This window comes from Hemicordylus capensis, chromosome 1 (assembly GCF_027244095.1).
Source record: "Hemicordylus capensis ecotype Gifberg chromosome 1, rHemCap1.1.pri, whole genome shotgun sequence".
NCBI classification, from domain to species: domain Eukaryota; kingdom Metazoa; phylum Chordata; class Lepidosauria; order Squamata; family Cordylidae; genus Hemicordylus; species Hemicordylus capensis.
In genome coordinates, this window is record NC_069657.1 from 111,999,563 (window position 1) to 112,015,932 (window position 16,370).

Here is a 16,370-nt window from a genome sequence, read left to right on the forward strand (position 1 = left end):
CTGCTTTAGTCCATAAATACTTTTCTGCAGCTTACATACAAGTTTTCCTTTACCAGGTTCCACAAATCCTGGAGGCTGATCCATATAAATATCTTCTTTGATGTCTCCATGAAGAAATGCCGTTTTCATGTCTATGTGATCCACTTGCATTTTCTTTGCTGCTGCAATGCTTAGGATTGTTCTTACTGAGGTGTATTTTACAACTGGAGCAAATTTCTCATCATAATCTTCCTTATATATTTGCAAGAATCCCTTTGTCACCAGTATTGCTTTGTAACACTGGACATCTCCTTCTGCATTTTGCTTAATTTAAAAAATCCACTTCCACCTCAGTCTTTCTTCCCTCAGATAGCTCTGTGAGTGTCCGTGTGTTATTTTTGTGCAATGATTTCATTTTTTCCTTCGCAGCTTCCTTCCAGTTTTGTGCTTCTGTTGCAGGTAAGATATCAATTTCTTTCCTCATGCTTGGTTCTTGAAACTTTCCCCCCTTTGGAATGTAGGGAAGTTTCTTGGGCAGAAATCCTTTATTTTGTCATGTTGAATGCCGCATCCTTTGTTCATCATCATCATTCTCTTCTGCTGAATTGCTGCCAGGTGTAAAACTTACAGTGGATCCTTCCTTTTGGTCATATTGCCTCGATTCTTTCTCCAACTGAAATTTGGGCTCTAAGTTTGGCAGTTCACTAGTGGTTGGTTTTCACTGAAGTATGTTACATTGCATATTTTAATTGTTTCTGTGGCAAGATCTAAAATCTATATCCTTCACATCTGATGGAATAGCCAACAAATATTCCTTCCTCAGATCTACCGTTGAGCTTGGTCCTTTTGGCTTTTGATATATAGGTGTATGCTTTAGATCCAAACACTCTTATATGACTCACAGTGGGCTTGTTGCCATGCCATAACTCATGTGGCATTGTTCCTGTGTTGGCAATCTGTTTTGCAGGTAAGTAGTTGTCATCATTGCCTCTCCCCAAAATTTAGTGGATTGTTCCTTTTGGTCATATTGCCTCGATTCTTTCTCCAACTGAAATTTGGGCTTTAAGTTTGGCAAACAAGCATCTATAAGCATGCAGCTCATCATTTCCATAAGAGAATGGTTGTTTCTTTCCACCACTGCATTCGCTCTGGAGTATAAAGAACAGTCTTTTGGTGTTCAGTGCCCTCCTCCTTTAGGAATCTTATGACATCATTCCCAGTGTATTCACCACCATTGTCAGTGCAGAGGATCTATGGCTTTCTCCCAGACCTTTTGCTCACTCTTGCAACATATTCTTTTAGTCTTTCTAGTACTTGTCCCTTTTCACTTAACAGGTATATATATGTATCTAGAATAGTCATCAATGAAAGTAAGAACATAGTTATTCCCTCCTGGTGTATTAACTTGCAAACATCTACAAACATCACTATGAATCAGATCCAAAGGATGCTGTGTTTCTCTTTCTTTGCATGGAAGAAAAGCAGGCTGTGTTGCCTTTGCTCTTATACAGCATGCACACTTTGATCCAGTGTGGCAAGGGGGCTATTTTTACTCCCTTTACCAAATCCAACTTTTCAATCTGACATCTCATTTTGACACCTCTATGGCCTAATCTTCTGTGCCACAAATTCAGACATCCTTTGTGTGTGCATTCTTTCAAAGTTTTAGCCTTTTTAGTCACACATTCTTCTTCAGACAGCCCATTATCTTGTAAAACTGCTTTCATAAGCAGTTCCTGTTTATGAGTAATGAAACAGTGCCTTCCTTTAAATTTTTCATCATAACCCCGTTCTGCAGTATATTTTATACACATCAGACTTGTTTCTAGAGTAGGCACATACAAAGCTTCTTCAATTCTTAATCCAGTGGTTTCTCCATTCTCCAGTTTGCAGAGCAACTGTGCAGATCCTTTCCCTTCTGCATATATCAGTTTTCCATCTGCCAAATATATAGGGATTTTACAACTTGTATCTAGGTTTATGAATCTTTCCCTTTCTATAATCAGGTTGCTTGTAGCACCTGAGTCAATGCAAATGCCACTGCTGCATTTCTCAGACTTAGCTTCCAAAACTTAAATGTTCTTGCAAGGTATATCCTTTGCTTATTAGTGTTTGTCCTTGATTGTTTATAAGTTCTGTACTCTGTGTTCCCTGATGACTCACTCTCTTTGCAACTTTGTTTTGCTTGCCTTTTGTCTGTAAACTCTTTATTTTTGGGACACTTATTCTGCAAGTGTTTGGGGCTTCCACAGAGAAAGCATTTCTTATTTCTTTGCAAGGTTCTAAATGCATTTTCTTCACTTTCTTTTGGTTGCCTATCATCCCTTCTGTGCAAATCAAAGTCCTCTAGATGGTTAATTACAAATTGTAAGTCTGCATCCTCTTTGACTTCCATAGTACTAGTCACACTATCAAAATATTATGGCAAACTATTCAACAGCAATCCTGTCAAAACTGCATCTGGCACGATTACTTCTTGAGCTTGCAGTTGCATAGATTTTTTTTTAACATTTCATTTATGTGCTTGGACAGACTTTCTCCTTTTATTGCTCAGTTTGCTTACTAGATGCACTTTGGAAACCACAGACTTGTTTTTATATAATCCCTTCAGAGTTCCCCACATATTCTTTGCATTTTCTTTGTCTCTTAGCTGCACTAAGATTGGGTCATTCATCACCAAGCAAATAATTCCTGATGCCTTTTCATCTGCTCTGTCTCATTCTTTATGCTCCTTTCCTGCATCTTCAGGATGCTGGGTGTGCAGAACACTGCCAAGTCCATGACTCTTGAGGAGCATCTCCATCTTGGAAGACCGGAGCTCGTACTCAGGACCTTGCAACTTTTCAATCATCTGGAATCCTTGTGCTGTCTCAGTTTTCAAAGCTTTTCTCTTTGCTTTGCCTTCTATTTAACTCTCTAGACTTTTCTCTTTTATTTACTGGCTTCTGGGCCCGTAAACCTTTGTAGGGGAAGAATGTCAGTTCAGTCCCCAAATAGCAAAGCAAAACCAGTTTGGTGACAAAGCAGAAAACCAATAGGTGTTGAAACAGTTCTTTAGTTTTGAAGAACTACAAGGATTTATTTAAAGAAAAGGTTACAACCAAATGTGAAAAAGCCTGAAGCTGAATTTCAGCTGTAGCTCATGACTGAAGAGACAGACCAAAATAAACAGCCATCTCTGAATAGACAAAATGGAGACTAATACTGGAAGAACAAAGAGGGAAGGAGTCCAGAACTTTTATCCATGATCCTAAAAACCGCTAGTGGTCACTATGAGACATTGCAGTTGAGAGCTGCTGCTGCCAGGGTCCTAGCTCCAACAGTCTTGGGTCAGGGTGGCTGCTCCATGTGACAACATCTGGAGAAGCTTAGATGTCATGTATCCAGGACAGGGCCTTCTTGGTAATTGCCCCTAGCCTGTGGAATGCCTTCCATGTTATTTGCATTCTATCCCCTCCCCCCTTTTTACAGCCTTTCATAAATGCCTGAAAACGCTTCTCTTCAGATATGCCTCTGAGTAGCAGGCAAAATTTATATCAGTTGTCCAGCCAGTTAATTTGTTACTTGTTTTGTATATCTTTATTTATTTTATGCTTTGGGGGCACCTGGCAAAAAGTGGTTTATTTAATTAATTATTTATTTGATTTCTATATCACCCTTCCAAAAATGGCTCAATATATGCAAAAAATATAAATGAAGGAGTCGTTGATTTGATTCAGTTCTATTGATATCAGTTATGCATAGGGCTACCATCTAAGAAATGTAATAGTACATCTCTCCAGATTGGCAGGAGATTGTTCTCCTGCCTGTAACCTTGGAGAAGCCACTGCCAATCTGTATAGACAATATTGAGCTAGATGGACCAATGGTCTGACTTGGTAGAAGGCAGATTCCTATGTACTACCAAGTTTGGCTTTAAAAATATAATCATGACAATTTCTTTAATCATGACAGTTTCTTTGGCTGGAGGAATAGTTAGAGCTGCAGCTCCATTGCACTTTAAAGAGACAGATGTCATCTTGAACAGTAGTTGTTATGCCTGAAACGGTGTGAAATTTTAATGTGTGAAATCCAATATGTAAGTAACTTTGAGATTTCTGAATAGAAGAAACCTAGATGCAGCTTGGTAGTGCTTGGAGAGGAGATCTGGTTGTGTGGTAGCAAGCACAACTTGTCCCCTTAGCTAAACAGGGTCTGCCCTGGTTGCATATGAATGGGAGACTTGCTGTGTGAGCACTGTAACACATTCCCCTCAGAGGATGGAGCCACTCTGGGAAGAGCAGAAGGTTTCAAGTTCCCTCTCTGGCTTCTCCAAGATAGGGCTGAGAGAGATTCCTGCATGCAACCTTGGAGAAGCCACTGCCAGTCTGTGAAGACAATACTGAGCTAGACAGACCAATGGTCTGACTCAGTGTATGGCAGCTTCCTATGTTCCTATGTAGGCTTTTTTCAAAATTATTTGTAGTTTTCATTCTGTTTTAAATATATGCAAGAACATATGAATGTAAGCATTGCCATGCTTATATGATCTTGCCATGCTAGATCAGTCCAGCACATTGGTTGACATCCTCTTTAATGGTGTGACGACGCAGTGTGCAAAGTGTGCCAGCAGAATTTAGTAATACAGAGTCACGGTGTATACATTGGGGGCAATTTTTACTGACCCCCGGCCCCTGAAGTGTTTCTTGCTACCCAGGCGTAGTTTACTGAGGACTGTGCAACCCTCAGGGACCTACTTCTAGGTCACAGGGGGTGCTTCTGGAGGGAGGGGGGTTTGGCAAAAAATGCCCTGATGCATGCGCTGTGGATCTGTGTTGCTAAACTGTGCAAAGGTGCTTTGCATGCTGTGCCTCTGCGCTGTTAGTGGGGATTTCAGCCACTGTCTTCAGGAGGCTGTTGGGTCTTTTTTTTTTTTTACACACTTGTGCATACACATGTTGCAGGCTTGAACCTGGGAAGAGCCTGGGACTTGCATTGTTTAATTTTGCAGAATTCTCAATTTGAGATAAATATAAGACTTTCTCATTTGGTCCCGATAGTGAGAGGACCAGGGGAAGAAGTGCATGACCCTAAGACTCACTTTCTTTCTCTCAGAGAAAAATAACATCACAGGGACTGAGAGTGGTCAGAGCCCAGAAAACTCACAATCCATGCATGACAGAAATAGATGTCACTTTGTGTGCAGCACCTGAGAATCAGAGGTATATGTATACCTAATCATTTCTTCCATTAAAAAAATAATGGATTCCTCCATTTTACTATGATGGTAGAGTGACAATCTTAATACTACAATATGTTTTGGAGAAACAAAGAGTATGTATACGAAATGATTGCCATCTTGTCTCTTTTATGGGGCATCTGGCTTGATACTAGGCTGGATGAACTTTAGTCTCATCCAGCATGACACTACTTATATTCTCAAATGCTTTAATGAGGCATTCAATGGCTAACTGATATTTTAACATCAGTGGGTGTATGTGAGAGAGGTATCATATATACATACATATTATAGAATGTCCCAAAGGACATCTGAAATGTTTAAATGAATATAAATTCAGCTGGCAGTGGCTTTGCATAGGTTTATGTTGACATGGACCTCCATGGTGAGACTTAGATTAGAAAGGTTTGGATAATGAACTTGCTGCGTTGTATTGCTTTACTTCGTTTGAAAATATAATGTATGTATGTATCTTCTGTTTAAGATGAGAGTTAAGGTTTATGATGAACGGTTTACAATTTCCGTTTCTGCTATACAAAACATGGAAAATGCAAGTTCAAGTGGCTGCCTTAACGTCTGTGCAGAAAAGATGTAGTTTTATATGTTACTTTGGCCTTACAAATTAGGGTCCCTCCTCCTATTCTTTGCCCTGGTCTTTCAGCATAACATTGGGCTGGGGAGAGTTACATCCAGGCACTACCATTCACCAGGTGTAGCTGTTTGCCCATCAAATGTTTCTCACTCCTCCATTCAGGCTAATGGCAGTCCAAAGACTTTCTTGGCCCTCAGCTTAAATGGAGGAGGAAGGAAAGATTGCTAGGTTGCAACTTTTGGCTTCACATCCTCTGTTTCATTGCATTTCCTTGCTGGCCAGCTCGGAGTTAGAAGATGGGAAATGTCACTTAGTTGCCTCAACATGTACCCCGCCACAGCCAGTAAATATTTGGAGCACTATTGAGATGAACTTCAAGATGTTTGTGAATTATAAGAACATAAGAATAGCCATGCTGGATCAGGTCTGAGGCCCATCTGGTCAAGCGTCCTGTTTCACACAGTGGCCCACCAGATGCCACTGGGAGCCTACAGGCAGGAGTAAAAGGCATGCCCTCTCTCTTGCTGTTACTCCCCAGCAACTGGTAATCAAAGGCATCCTTCAAAGGCATAGAAACTGAATAAATAAAAAGTAAAATAAATCCTGCCTCTGAGCCTGGAGGTGGCTTATAGCCCTCCAACTAGTAGCCATTGATAGACCTCTCCTCCATGAAGGAGGAAGTCTCCTCCTCCCTCTTAAAGCCATCCAGGTTGTTGGTTGTCACCACATCTTGTGGCAGAGAATTCCACAAGTTGTTTATGTATTGTGTGAAAAAGTACTTCTGTTTGTTGGTCCTAAATTTCCTGACAATCAATTTTATGGGATGACCCCAGTTCAAGTGTTATGTGAAAGGGAGAAAAATTGCTCTCTATCTACTTTCTCCACACCATGCATGATTTTATAGACCCCTATCATGTCTCCCCACAGTTGTCTCTTTCTAAACTAAAAAGCCCCAGGTGTTGTAGTCTTGCCTCATAAGGAAGGTGCTCTAGGCCCCTGATCATCTTGGTTGCCATCTTCTGCACCTTTTCCGGTTCTACAATGTCCTTTTCTTTGATGTGGTGACCATAATTGTATGCAGTACTCCAGGTGTGGTCGCACCATAGTTTTGTATAAGGGCATTATAATGTTAGCAGTTTTATTTTCAACCCCTTCCTAATGATCCCTAGTGTAGAACTGGCCTTTTTCACAACTGCCGCACATTTTGTTGACACTTTCAACGAGCTGTCCACCATGACCCCAAGATCCCTCTCCTGGTCAGTCACCAACAGCTCAGATCCCATCAGCGTATACTTGAAGTTGGGGTTTTTTGTCCCAATGTGCATCACTTTACACCTGCCAACATTGAACCTCATTTGCCATTTTGTCGCCAACTCACCCAGTTTGCGGAGATTCTTTTGGAGCTCCTCGCAATCAGTTTTGGATTTTACTACCCCAAATAGTTTGGTATCATTTGCAAATTTGGCCACCTCACTGCTTACCCCTGCTTCTGATTATTTATGAATAAATTAAAAAGCACCGGTCCCAGTACAGATCCCTGGGGGACCCCACTTCTTACTTCTGTCCATTGTGAAAACTCTCCATTTATACCTACCCTCTGTTTCCTGTCTTTCAACCAGTTAGCAATCCACACATGTACTTGTCCCCTTATCCCATGACTGCTAAGTTTCCTCAGGAGTCTTTGATGAGGAGCTTTGTTGAAAGCTTTTTGGAAGTCTAGGTATACTGTGTCAACTGGATCACCTTGATCCACACACTTGTTGACACTCTCAAAGAACTCCAAAAGGTTGGCGAGGCAAGATTTACTTTTGCAGAAGCCATGTTGTTTCAAAGAAGTTCCCCTTAAATGCTTGCAGAGCATCAGACTTGTTCAGGGGCATAACTATAATATGGCAAGGGGAGACAGTTGTCTGGGGGCCCACTGCCTTGGGGGGCCCCTCAGAGGCAAATCACATGACTGACTCCCCCAGCCGCGCACCTGCCCGAGCTTCCTTCAGTTGTAGTCATCCTCCAAAATTGATGTGAGTGTTAAGACCTGGAGATACCAGAACAGCATGTCTTTCTCTAGTACAATTAAATGATTTGCATCGTCCACAATGTACAAAACTTTTTAAAAAATAATTTAGGATGATATTCTATTGTGGCACATAGGTTAGATATAGATATAGCTATAGATATAGATAAATTTTACTATGCTTTTTGTTACCACTCTTCAGCCTCATTTAAGATTTCTTTACTTCATGAGCTGAGCTTCAGTCGTGGGGGGGGGATTTTAAAATCTTGTCTCTGGGCCCACTCCAACCTTGCTACGCCCCTGGACTACTTCTAGCACTCTGCAATTCTTCCAACTGCTGACACCACTTCTGACTGCCTTTTGAGCAGACTGAAAAACTTTCCAGGGCTGAAAGTGCCTCTAGAATCCAGTGCAAATTATTTGAAGACCATAATTGGATGTTTTGAGAATGCAGACCTATTGTATGGTATTGGTAGCATATTCTCCTAGCAGCCTGTTTATGAGATGCTGTGGATAATTCATTATTTATTTATTTGATTTATATACCGCCCTTTCAAAATGGCTCAGGGTGGTTTACAACTCAGGGCAGATAATGTTGCAGTGCATCAGGTAGCAATTTATCAGGTACATCTGAAGCAAATAATTATGAATGAATTTGTGTCTCATTTTGGGGAAAGACTGCCTTGTAGAGATGCACAAGACAGAAATTAATCAGGTGCATCTCTAGCAAGTGACTGGAGAATCTGCACCTGTGGAATATCTGCCTGGATGTCTCCCTACCTAGCCGAAAACCAAGCTGACAGAACAAGGCAAAGTGCTGATACATGGAGCCTCATTTGTAAAGCCAGCCTAATGTAAGAGGTGGTATAAAGTCTTTACCACTTACATGGGGTGGAAGTTAAGGTGACAATGTGATTATCATACTTTTTAGAGCACACGAGAAAATTCACTCTCATCTTAAACTCACATATATATTTATATAAATATTTATTTCTTTGTGTACTATATATGTGTACATATTGGATAAATGCAATAGTAATGTTTGTAGTATTGGTTTTTTTAACAAATGAATATACATTATGGTAAGAAGGAATTCATGGAATGAGTCTGTTGTAATATTTTAAAACAATATTGGGAGAAAGAATTATTGTAATAATAAATGCTTGATGGCTTCTGTTTGAAAAAAAATACAGCCCATTTTTTTAATTCTTTGCAATATTTTCCTTTATCACTTTACGTATAAAGAAGATATATTCGATTATGAATACGTAGAAGACCGTAGTTCTGAGCTACAGTAAAACATACTATAATACTTCCTTAGTTTAATTGTGTTTCTTTATTGCAACATATTTTCTATCTTCCTTTTTGTATAAAAACCAGACTTGAACAGTCAATGATGCAAACCAAGCAAATGCAATAACCTTGAAATGAGGAATATGCAGGAGAAACTTACAGTCTTCCTTGTTGCTATGGTTACTTGCAGCAGGTCGCCTAGTGAGAATGGTTCTGTCATCAGCAACGAATCAGGAAAGCCCAATTCAAGCAGAGGCTCTCCACAGAAAGTAATGGCACAGCAGAAAGTGACAAAAGAGGAGGGAAGAAAGAGAAATGGTGAGAAATGTTTCCTGATGACAGATCTACTATATGCCTGCCATTTCTCCCATGGAGATATGCCATCATAGAGAAAACACAATTGTAATCCAACCTGTTTTATTTTATTTTTTTAAAGCCCTTTGTCTAACAATCCTTCATGCATACAGTATTTGTCTCCATTACTATGTTTCACTGTTTTGTTTACAGAAATTTCTGTGCCATAAAAAGCAACCCCTTATCATTGAGCTCAACATTTACCCAGAGTGCCAAAGCTCTACAATCAGTAGTTTGTTTTACAGTGCCTTATGCAAATAGGGCACAGTAGTTATTTGCATATTTGAATCTAGATTTGAATCAGTGACACACAGATCTTTCTGCTTCTTTCTGGCTTTCAGTTGGTCCAGATCTGATGATTAGATAAAATGAAAAGGTGTGATATCCCTCCAAGATACACCTCACATTTTCTCCTATAGACATCTTCCCTTTTGCTTTGTCTTTAAGGCCCTAAGTTAAAGGGCATTCTGGTGGTAAAAGAGTCTTACTCTTCATATAGATGCAGCTATCCAGGTTGCGATTAAGATCTGAATGACAGATGTTGTATATTATAAATATACTGCATGAAATCTGATTACCACTTACTCATTTGATCTTAAAATTTAAACCCCCTTCAAATGTGTGGAATGGAATCTGCTAACTTCTGCACTCATGCAGCATCTTGATGTATATCATTGTGCTGTCACCAGAGCAGCGAAATTGCATTTTTGAAGATACAGAAGTGAGTACTGATATTTAGGGCTGGGATGTCCTAAGCATCCCAGTATGTTTCCTAACAACTTACTGTGGAAAAGATCCACTGAACTATGGAGCAGAGACCCCTGAGCCAACTTGGTGGACTACAACAGCATAAAGTGTGAATACTGCAATGGCATTGCACATAAGATTGATTTCAAAATTCATGACAATATGTATTAACTATATGTCAAACCAACCCAAGGAAGCAGTTTTCATAAGAGATAAAAATGTTACTATTTTTAAAATGAAAACAGCATGTACTTTTCTGTAGATGGTATTTTAAAGTGTAAAATTCAATCCACATTAAAAAATCCTTCCTAGAAGCAAGGAAAGAAGCATCATTTGTTGTCTATTTGTCTGTCTGATATATGTTGGTGAGGATGTTATTTTTTGTTTGTTTGTTTTTCCTTTGACATTTAGGTTTTAAATCTTCAAAGAAAATTGGTAAGAGAGATTTTAGTTTAATTACCATTATACTAATATTTTCATTTCATCTTTGGAATAAACATAATGGTTACTGAAATTCTTCCTTCATTATTCTGTATTAAGTTCCTTATAGAAGAAAAGAATTCCTTGCATTTGACAGTGGCTGACATCCTGACTAATGAAGCACTTGAGTCATGAGCAAAGTTGCACTTTTTAAAAAAAAGGATTTGTGCAATTATGCAAAAAGTCATTTGAAACAAAAGAGATGTGTTGCAATTGCACACTGTTCCACAAGCATGTTTGCAGTAGCGCAACAGCTTTGTGCTAGTGTGGCATACTTCTGCAAGTGTTTTGTTAGGATGTTGGCCAGTGATTATAAACAATTAACTGGGATCGTATAAATAGTCATATTATCTTTTCGTTTGATGAACATCAATAATTAAGGTTAGAAACAGATATATCTTTTCTGCCTGCTCTGTTCTCTATGAAAGAGAGTTTGAAATGAATAAGGATGTGTGGGAAAGGTGCCAGCTCTGAACAATAGGTTCCTGCTAAGAATCTGTTTGCTTGGGTTGATTTGCTTGTCTGCACACTGTGCAGAGTCCCACAAAGATGTGGTCTGCATGATACTCACTAATAAATCTATTTTAACCCTCTTCCAAAGTGTTTTTATTGACTAAACAGAATTACCCCTTTTTATTCCTAGAAAGCAGAGCAGGAGAAAAATCAGAGATTTTCACATGCCTTGGCTTATTTCCTTTGCATAAATATAAAGCAATATATAAGTAATATAGGGACAAGGCACTTGTCCTAAGCATTGTTTGTAGAAATAAATGTTCAGTACACATTAATATAAATGTAGCATAGGGCCAGATCCACAGCTCTATGACACTGTGATGCAATGAGCACAAGCGTCCCTCTCCACTCCAGTGGCAGGAGCATCATGCTCAAAGAGGTGCATGTGGAGTTTCCTGTAGATGAAAGCTGTAGGTTATTCCCTGGCATGCACAGAAGATTGTTCATCCATTAGAACCGGTGTCACCAAACAGCAGTGGTTTGCTTCACATAGGTTTTCTGTCACATAAAAAAGCATGCTACAAGATCCAAGTAGCAAAGGACTACAATACAATTAAGTATGCTTAATAAATTATATGAGTAAACTTTTAGCGTATATGTTCAAACCCAGACATTTTCTCTTCTGAAAAATCAGAATCTGAACATTGAAATGAAACTCTTTGCTATTCACATTGGTTGATATAGGGACTAAAAGTTAAGACTGGTTCATTAGTTGTCATAGTAACAAACCAATTTTAGATCCTATTCCTCTGGCATTTAGTTAGAGAAGAAAAGGATAATATTTGGTGGCTATTTTTAAAGGATAAACTCTGTCACTCTTTTCAAAAGCCTCCCTAATTTAGACTTGCCGCATGTCATATCAGCACTTGTGGACAAATAGAAAATGAATTATCAGGTAGAAGCTAAAAGATTTGACTGAATTAACCGATACAGTGTTTTGGAAGAATTGGCCTGACATTCATAGTTAAAATTGGGTGAAATCTTTAATAGAAAATTAATTAAAATCAGTTCCACACAGTTGAATGAGTTTTCCAGATCATTTCCCCCAATAAAGGATGCAGTAACATTTGCTGCAGGCAGATTTTGAATGTCCTTGCCCTGTTCTTAATTTTTTAAGAAAGTGTTGTTTTCATAGTCCTGTTGGTAATATAGTCTTACAGTCTCTTGAGACTTGTCTCAGTTCACCCAAATTACTGGGCCTTTTAATGCTAGAGGAGTGATGTGTCCCTCTCTGTATCCCCTGGCAGGTGATATGTGTGCTACTCTAAAGCCTTATCATGTGGGGGCGCAATCCTCTATCTCTTTCTCCCATCCATGAGTGTTTTGCCTGCATAGAGAGGCAGTGTTCTCTGGTTAGTTAGGATCACTTATGTGACTAGTCCAGGACACATTGGCTTCCTGCTGGATTGGCTACATTTGTCCTCTTTGATGCAGTGTGGTGCCTGACTGGCCTGGATCACTCCAGAAAGTAGAGATCAGAGAGGGAAAATGGTGCTGCAGTGGCTGGTGGGTGAAACAATGGCTGTAAATAACGTTGAAAAAAAGATGAAAACTGTTTTTTCCTGGAACTATTTTGGTTCCCTTAAAACGTTCCCTGGTGTTCCTTGGTGAAAATGTGGCACAGTTCTGGCAAACAGCTGTTTTCATCATAAGGGTGTTGCATTTAAGAGTGCCATTTTATGTTGTCTTTATGGAAGAAAGGTATTCATTGCTGGAAAGGAATTGATTGTTTGCACCACCACATCCTTTGAAATGCTGCAGTCTTCTCTTTGGGTTCACTTGGTGTGCAGCAAGTTGTCTAATAGCCAGCTGTGGACATAGAGAGAAGCATCAGTACATTTTTCTGTGGCCTATTTTAATTATTCCCGGCCTTTGTTTTTGCACTCACGACCTGCCCTGGCATCTGCATTTTTGTGAGCAAAGTAAGCAAGTCAGTCACTTTTGTGGTGCTGAATGTATGTTTCAGAGTGTCGGGTATCATGAAAGCTGCTCCAGTTAAACTCCTAACTTGTATATTGTTTTGCTCAAGAGCCTATTTACAGTATCATGAACTTAGTTTCCTTGAGTGCAAACATGTAGTCCATTATTGTATCTGATCTGGATTCATTACTTTCTGGATAAAGCCATGATTGCATTTTTTTTAAATGCCAGTATTGTAGGAGTACTATAAAAGTGGATTTAGAGACAGGAAGCAAAATATTAATTATGACCTCTAGATGAATAAAGAAATGTTAGTGAAATACTCTCATTACATCTGTAGCCATGTATACAAATGTGAAAGAAGTATTTAATTTTATGTATACTGTTTATGTAATTCATGAATTGCATTATTTGATAACTTTCTTTGAATGGGGTGTGTGTGTGTGTGTTTTGTGGTAGCAAGCACAAATTGTCCCCTTTGCTAAGCAAGGTCTGCCCTGGCTTACATTTGAATGGGAGACATGTGTGAGCACTCTAAAATATTCCCCTCATGGGATGGGGCTGCTCTGGGAAGAGCACCTGCATACTTTCATGCAGAAGGTTCCAAGTTCCCTCCCTGGCATCTCCAAGATTAGGGTTGAGAGAGACGCCTGCCTGCAGCCTTGAAGAAGCTGCTGCTAATCTGTGTAGACCATATTGAGCTAGATGGGCCAATGGTCTGACTCGTATAAGACAGCTTCCTATGTTCCTCTGTGTGTGTGCTGGTAGGCAGTCTGAGCCAAAGGCTTCTTATGGGAGAACCATAAGTAACAAATGGAGCTTCCCATTGTGCAAGGAGTATTTCCTGTAGTGAATGATTACTTTGAGCAATATGCATGTTCTGGTTTACTCTGGGACTATCTAGACCAGGGTTTCTTAACCTTGGGCCCCCAGATGTTGATGGACTACAACTCCCACCACCCCCAGCCGTGTTCATTGTGGCTGGGGATGATGGGAGTTGTAGTCCATCAACATCTGGGGGCCCAAGGTTAAGAAACCCTGATCTAGACCCATTTCAAACTGGCTTTTGAGTGGGCTGTGGGGTTTATTTATTTATTTATTTTTACATTTTACATTCCGCTCTTCCTCCAAGGAGCCCAAAGAGGTGTACTGAATACAACAACCCTGTGAAGTAGGTTAGGCTGAGAGAGAAGTGATTGGCCCAGAGTTACCCAGCAAGTATTTGGCTGAATGGGGATCTGAACTCGTGTCTCCCTGGTCCTAGTCCAGCACTCTAACCACTACACCACGGTGGCTGAGACTGCCTTGGTTGGCCTGATGGATGATGATGATGATTTAAAATTTTTATACCTCGCCTCTCCAGTACACCACTGCTCGGGGCGGCTCACAACAATAAGATAGACACAAGATACAATAAAAGTAATAAAATTAACAAAATTAAACAAGAAAAGAAAAAAGAAGAAAAAAGTTGTCAGATTAAAAACCACAATCATTAGGTTCAAATTAAAACTGAAAATGATAAAAAGCTAAATAAGCTAAAGAACCTACCAGACAAATAATAACAATAACAATAATGGAGCATTAAAAATCCTCCTTTAAAAGGTGCGTTTTAAGATGTTTTTTAAAAACACTGAGGGAGGGAGCGTGGCGAAGCTCTTCAGGGAGGGAGTTCCAAAGGCGAGGGGCCACAACAAAAAAGACCCTGTCTCTAGTCCCTGCCAACTGGATCTCTGTTAGTGGTGGAATCATGATCAGGGCCTGAGATGATGAGCAGAGGGCCCTGGCAGATTCATATGGACAAATCCAGTCTGACAGGTACCCCGGACCCATGCCATGTAGGGCTTTAAAGGTCAATACCAGCACCTTGAATCTAGCCCAGAAGCGGACCAGTAGCTGATGAAGCTGATGCAGGATGGATGTAATAATCATGAAGGAACTTGCACCCACGAGCATCCTTGTGGCAGCATTCTGAACCAGCGGAAGCTTCTGAACAGTCTTCAAGGGCAGTTCCACATAGAGCACATTGCTGTAGTCCAATCTGGATGTTACCATGCATGAATGACTGAGGTCAGGGCTGACTTCTCCAAGTAGGGTCGCAGCTGGCGTACCAGCCGTAGTTGGTAAAAGGCGCTTTTTCACACTGCTGCCACCTGCACCTCCAAAGACAGTGTTGGGTCCAGAAGCACCCCCAAGCTGTGGACTTTGTCTTATAGAGGGAGCGTGACCCCTTCCAAGACCAGATTTACCTCATTACTTGAATGATCAGTTCTACCAACCCAGAGCACTTCCGTCTTATCTGGATTGAGTTTCAGCTTGTTTGCCCCCATCCAGTCCAGAACAGCCTCCAAGCTCCGGTTCAGAGCATCCACTGCCTCCCTAATGTCTGCTGACTTAAAAGATAGGTAGAGCTGGGTGTCATCAACATATTGATTGCACTGCAGCCCACACCCATGGATGACCTCTCCCAGGGGCTTCATGTAAATGTTAAACAGCATGGAGGACAGAATAGATCCTTGTGGCACCCCATAGGTCAAAGGCCAAGGGGTGGAGCAGGCATCTCCCAGCACCACCTTCTGAGTACGACCCCCTAGGTAGGAATGGAGCCACTGTATAACCATGCCCCCAAGTCCCAACCCAGACAGACATGCCAGAAGGATACCATGGTCGATGGTATCAAAAGCAGCTGAAAGGTCCAGGAGGATCAACAGAGTCATACTCCCTCTGTCTATCTCCCGGTGTAGGTCATCCACCAGGGTGACCAAGGCAGTTTCAGTCCTATATCCAGGCCGGAAGCCAGACTGGAAAGGATCTAAGTAATCAGATTCATCCAGGGCTGCCTCGAGCTGAGACTCCACAATGCTCTCCAACACCTTTCCCAAGAAGGGGAGGTTTGAAACTGATCAAAAGTTATTTAAGTCATCTGGGTCCAATGAGGGCTTTTTAAGGAGGGGCCTAATGACTGCCTTCTTCAGGCATGGGGGACACCCCCTGCTTTAAAGAGGCATTCACCACCCCTGCCACCCACGGATCCAGTCCCTCCCTACAAGCCTTCAACAACCATTAAGGGCAAGGGTCGAAGACACATGTGGTAGGCCTCAACCTTCCAAGCAGCCTGTCCAGCTCCTTAGGCAATACAGTCTGAAAACCATCCAATATAACAAGACCAGACGGTGCATCGGCAACATCCAATTCTGGTGCTGCAAAAATCTTGGCATCCAAGTCAGAATGGATATGAGCGATTTTATCTGCAAAATGTAAAG

General features: G+C 40.7%; 1 protein-coding gene across 5 annotated transcripts in view; it reads left to right on the forward strand.

Annotated features, from left to right (window-relative positions):
- KIAA1549L (KIAA1549 like) overlaps positions 1–16,370 on the forward strand; it is a 278,328-nt gene that overhangs the window by 200,006 nt on the left and 61,952 nt on the right. For 3 of the 5 annotated variants that reach the window (XM_053306233.1, XM_053306252.1, XM_053306245.1), the window contains 2 exons: positions 9,287–9,414; positions 10,609–10,632. In XM_053306233.1, the coding sequence (XP_053162208.1) occupies positions 9,287–9,414; positions 10,609–10,632 (152 nt within the window). The remainder of the gene's footprint in view (positions 1–9,286; positions 9,415–10,608; positions 10,633–16,370) is intronic. The other 2 variants (XM_053306238.1, XM_053306261.1) reach the window with 1 other exon arrangement.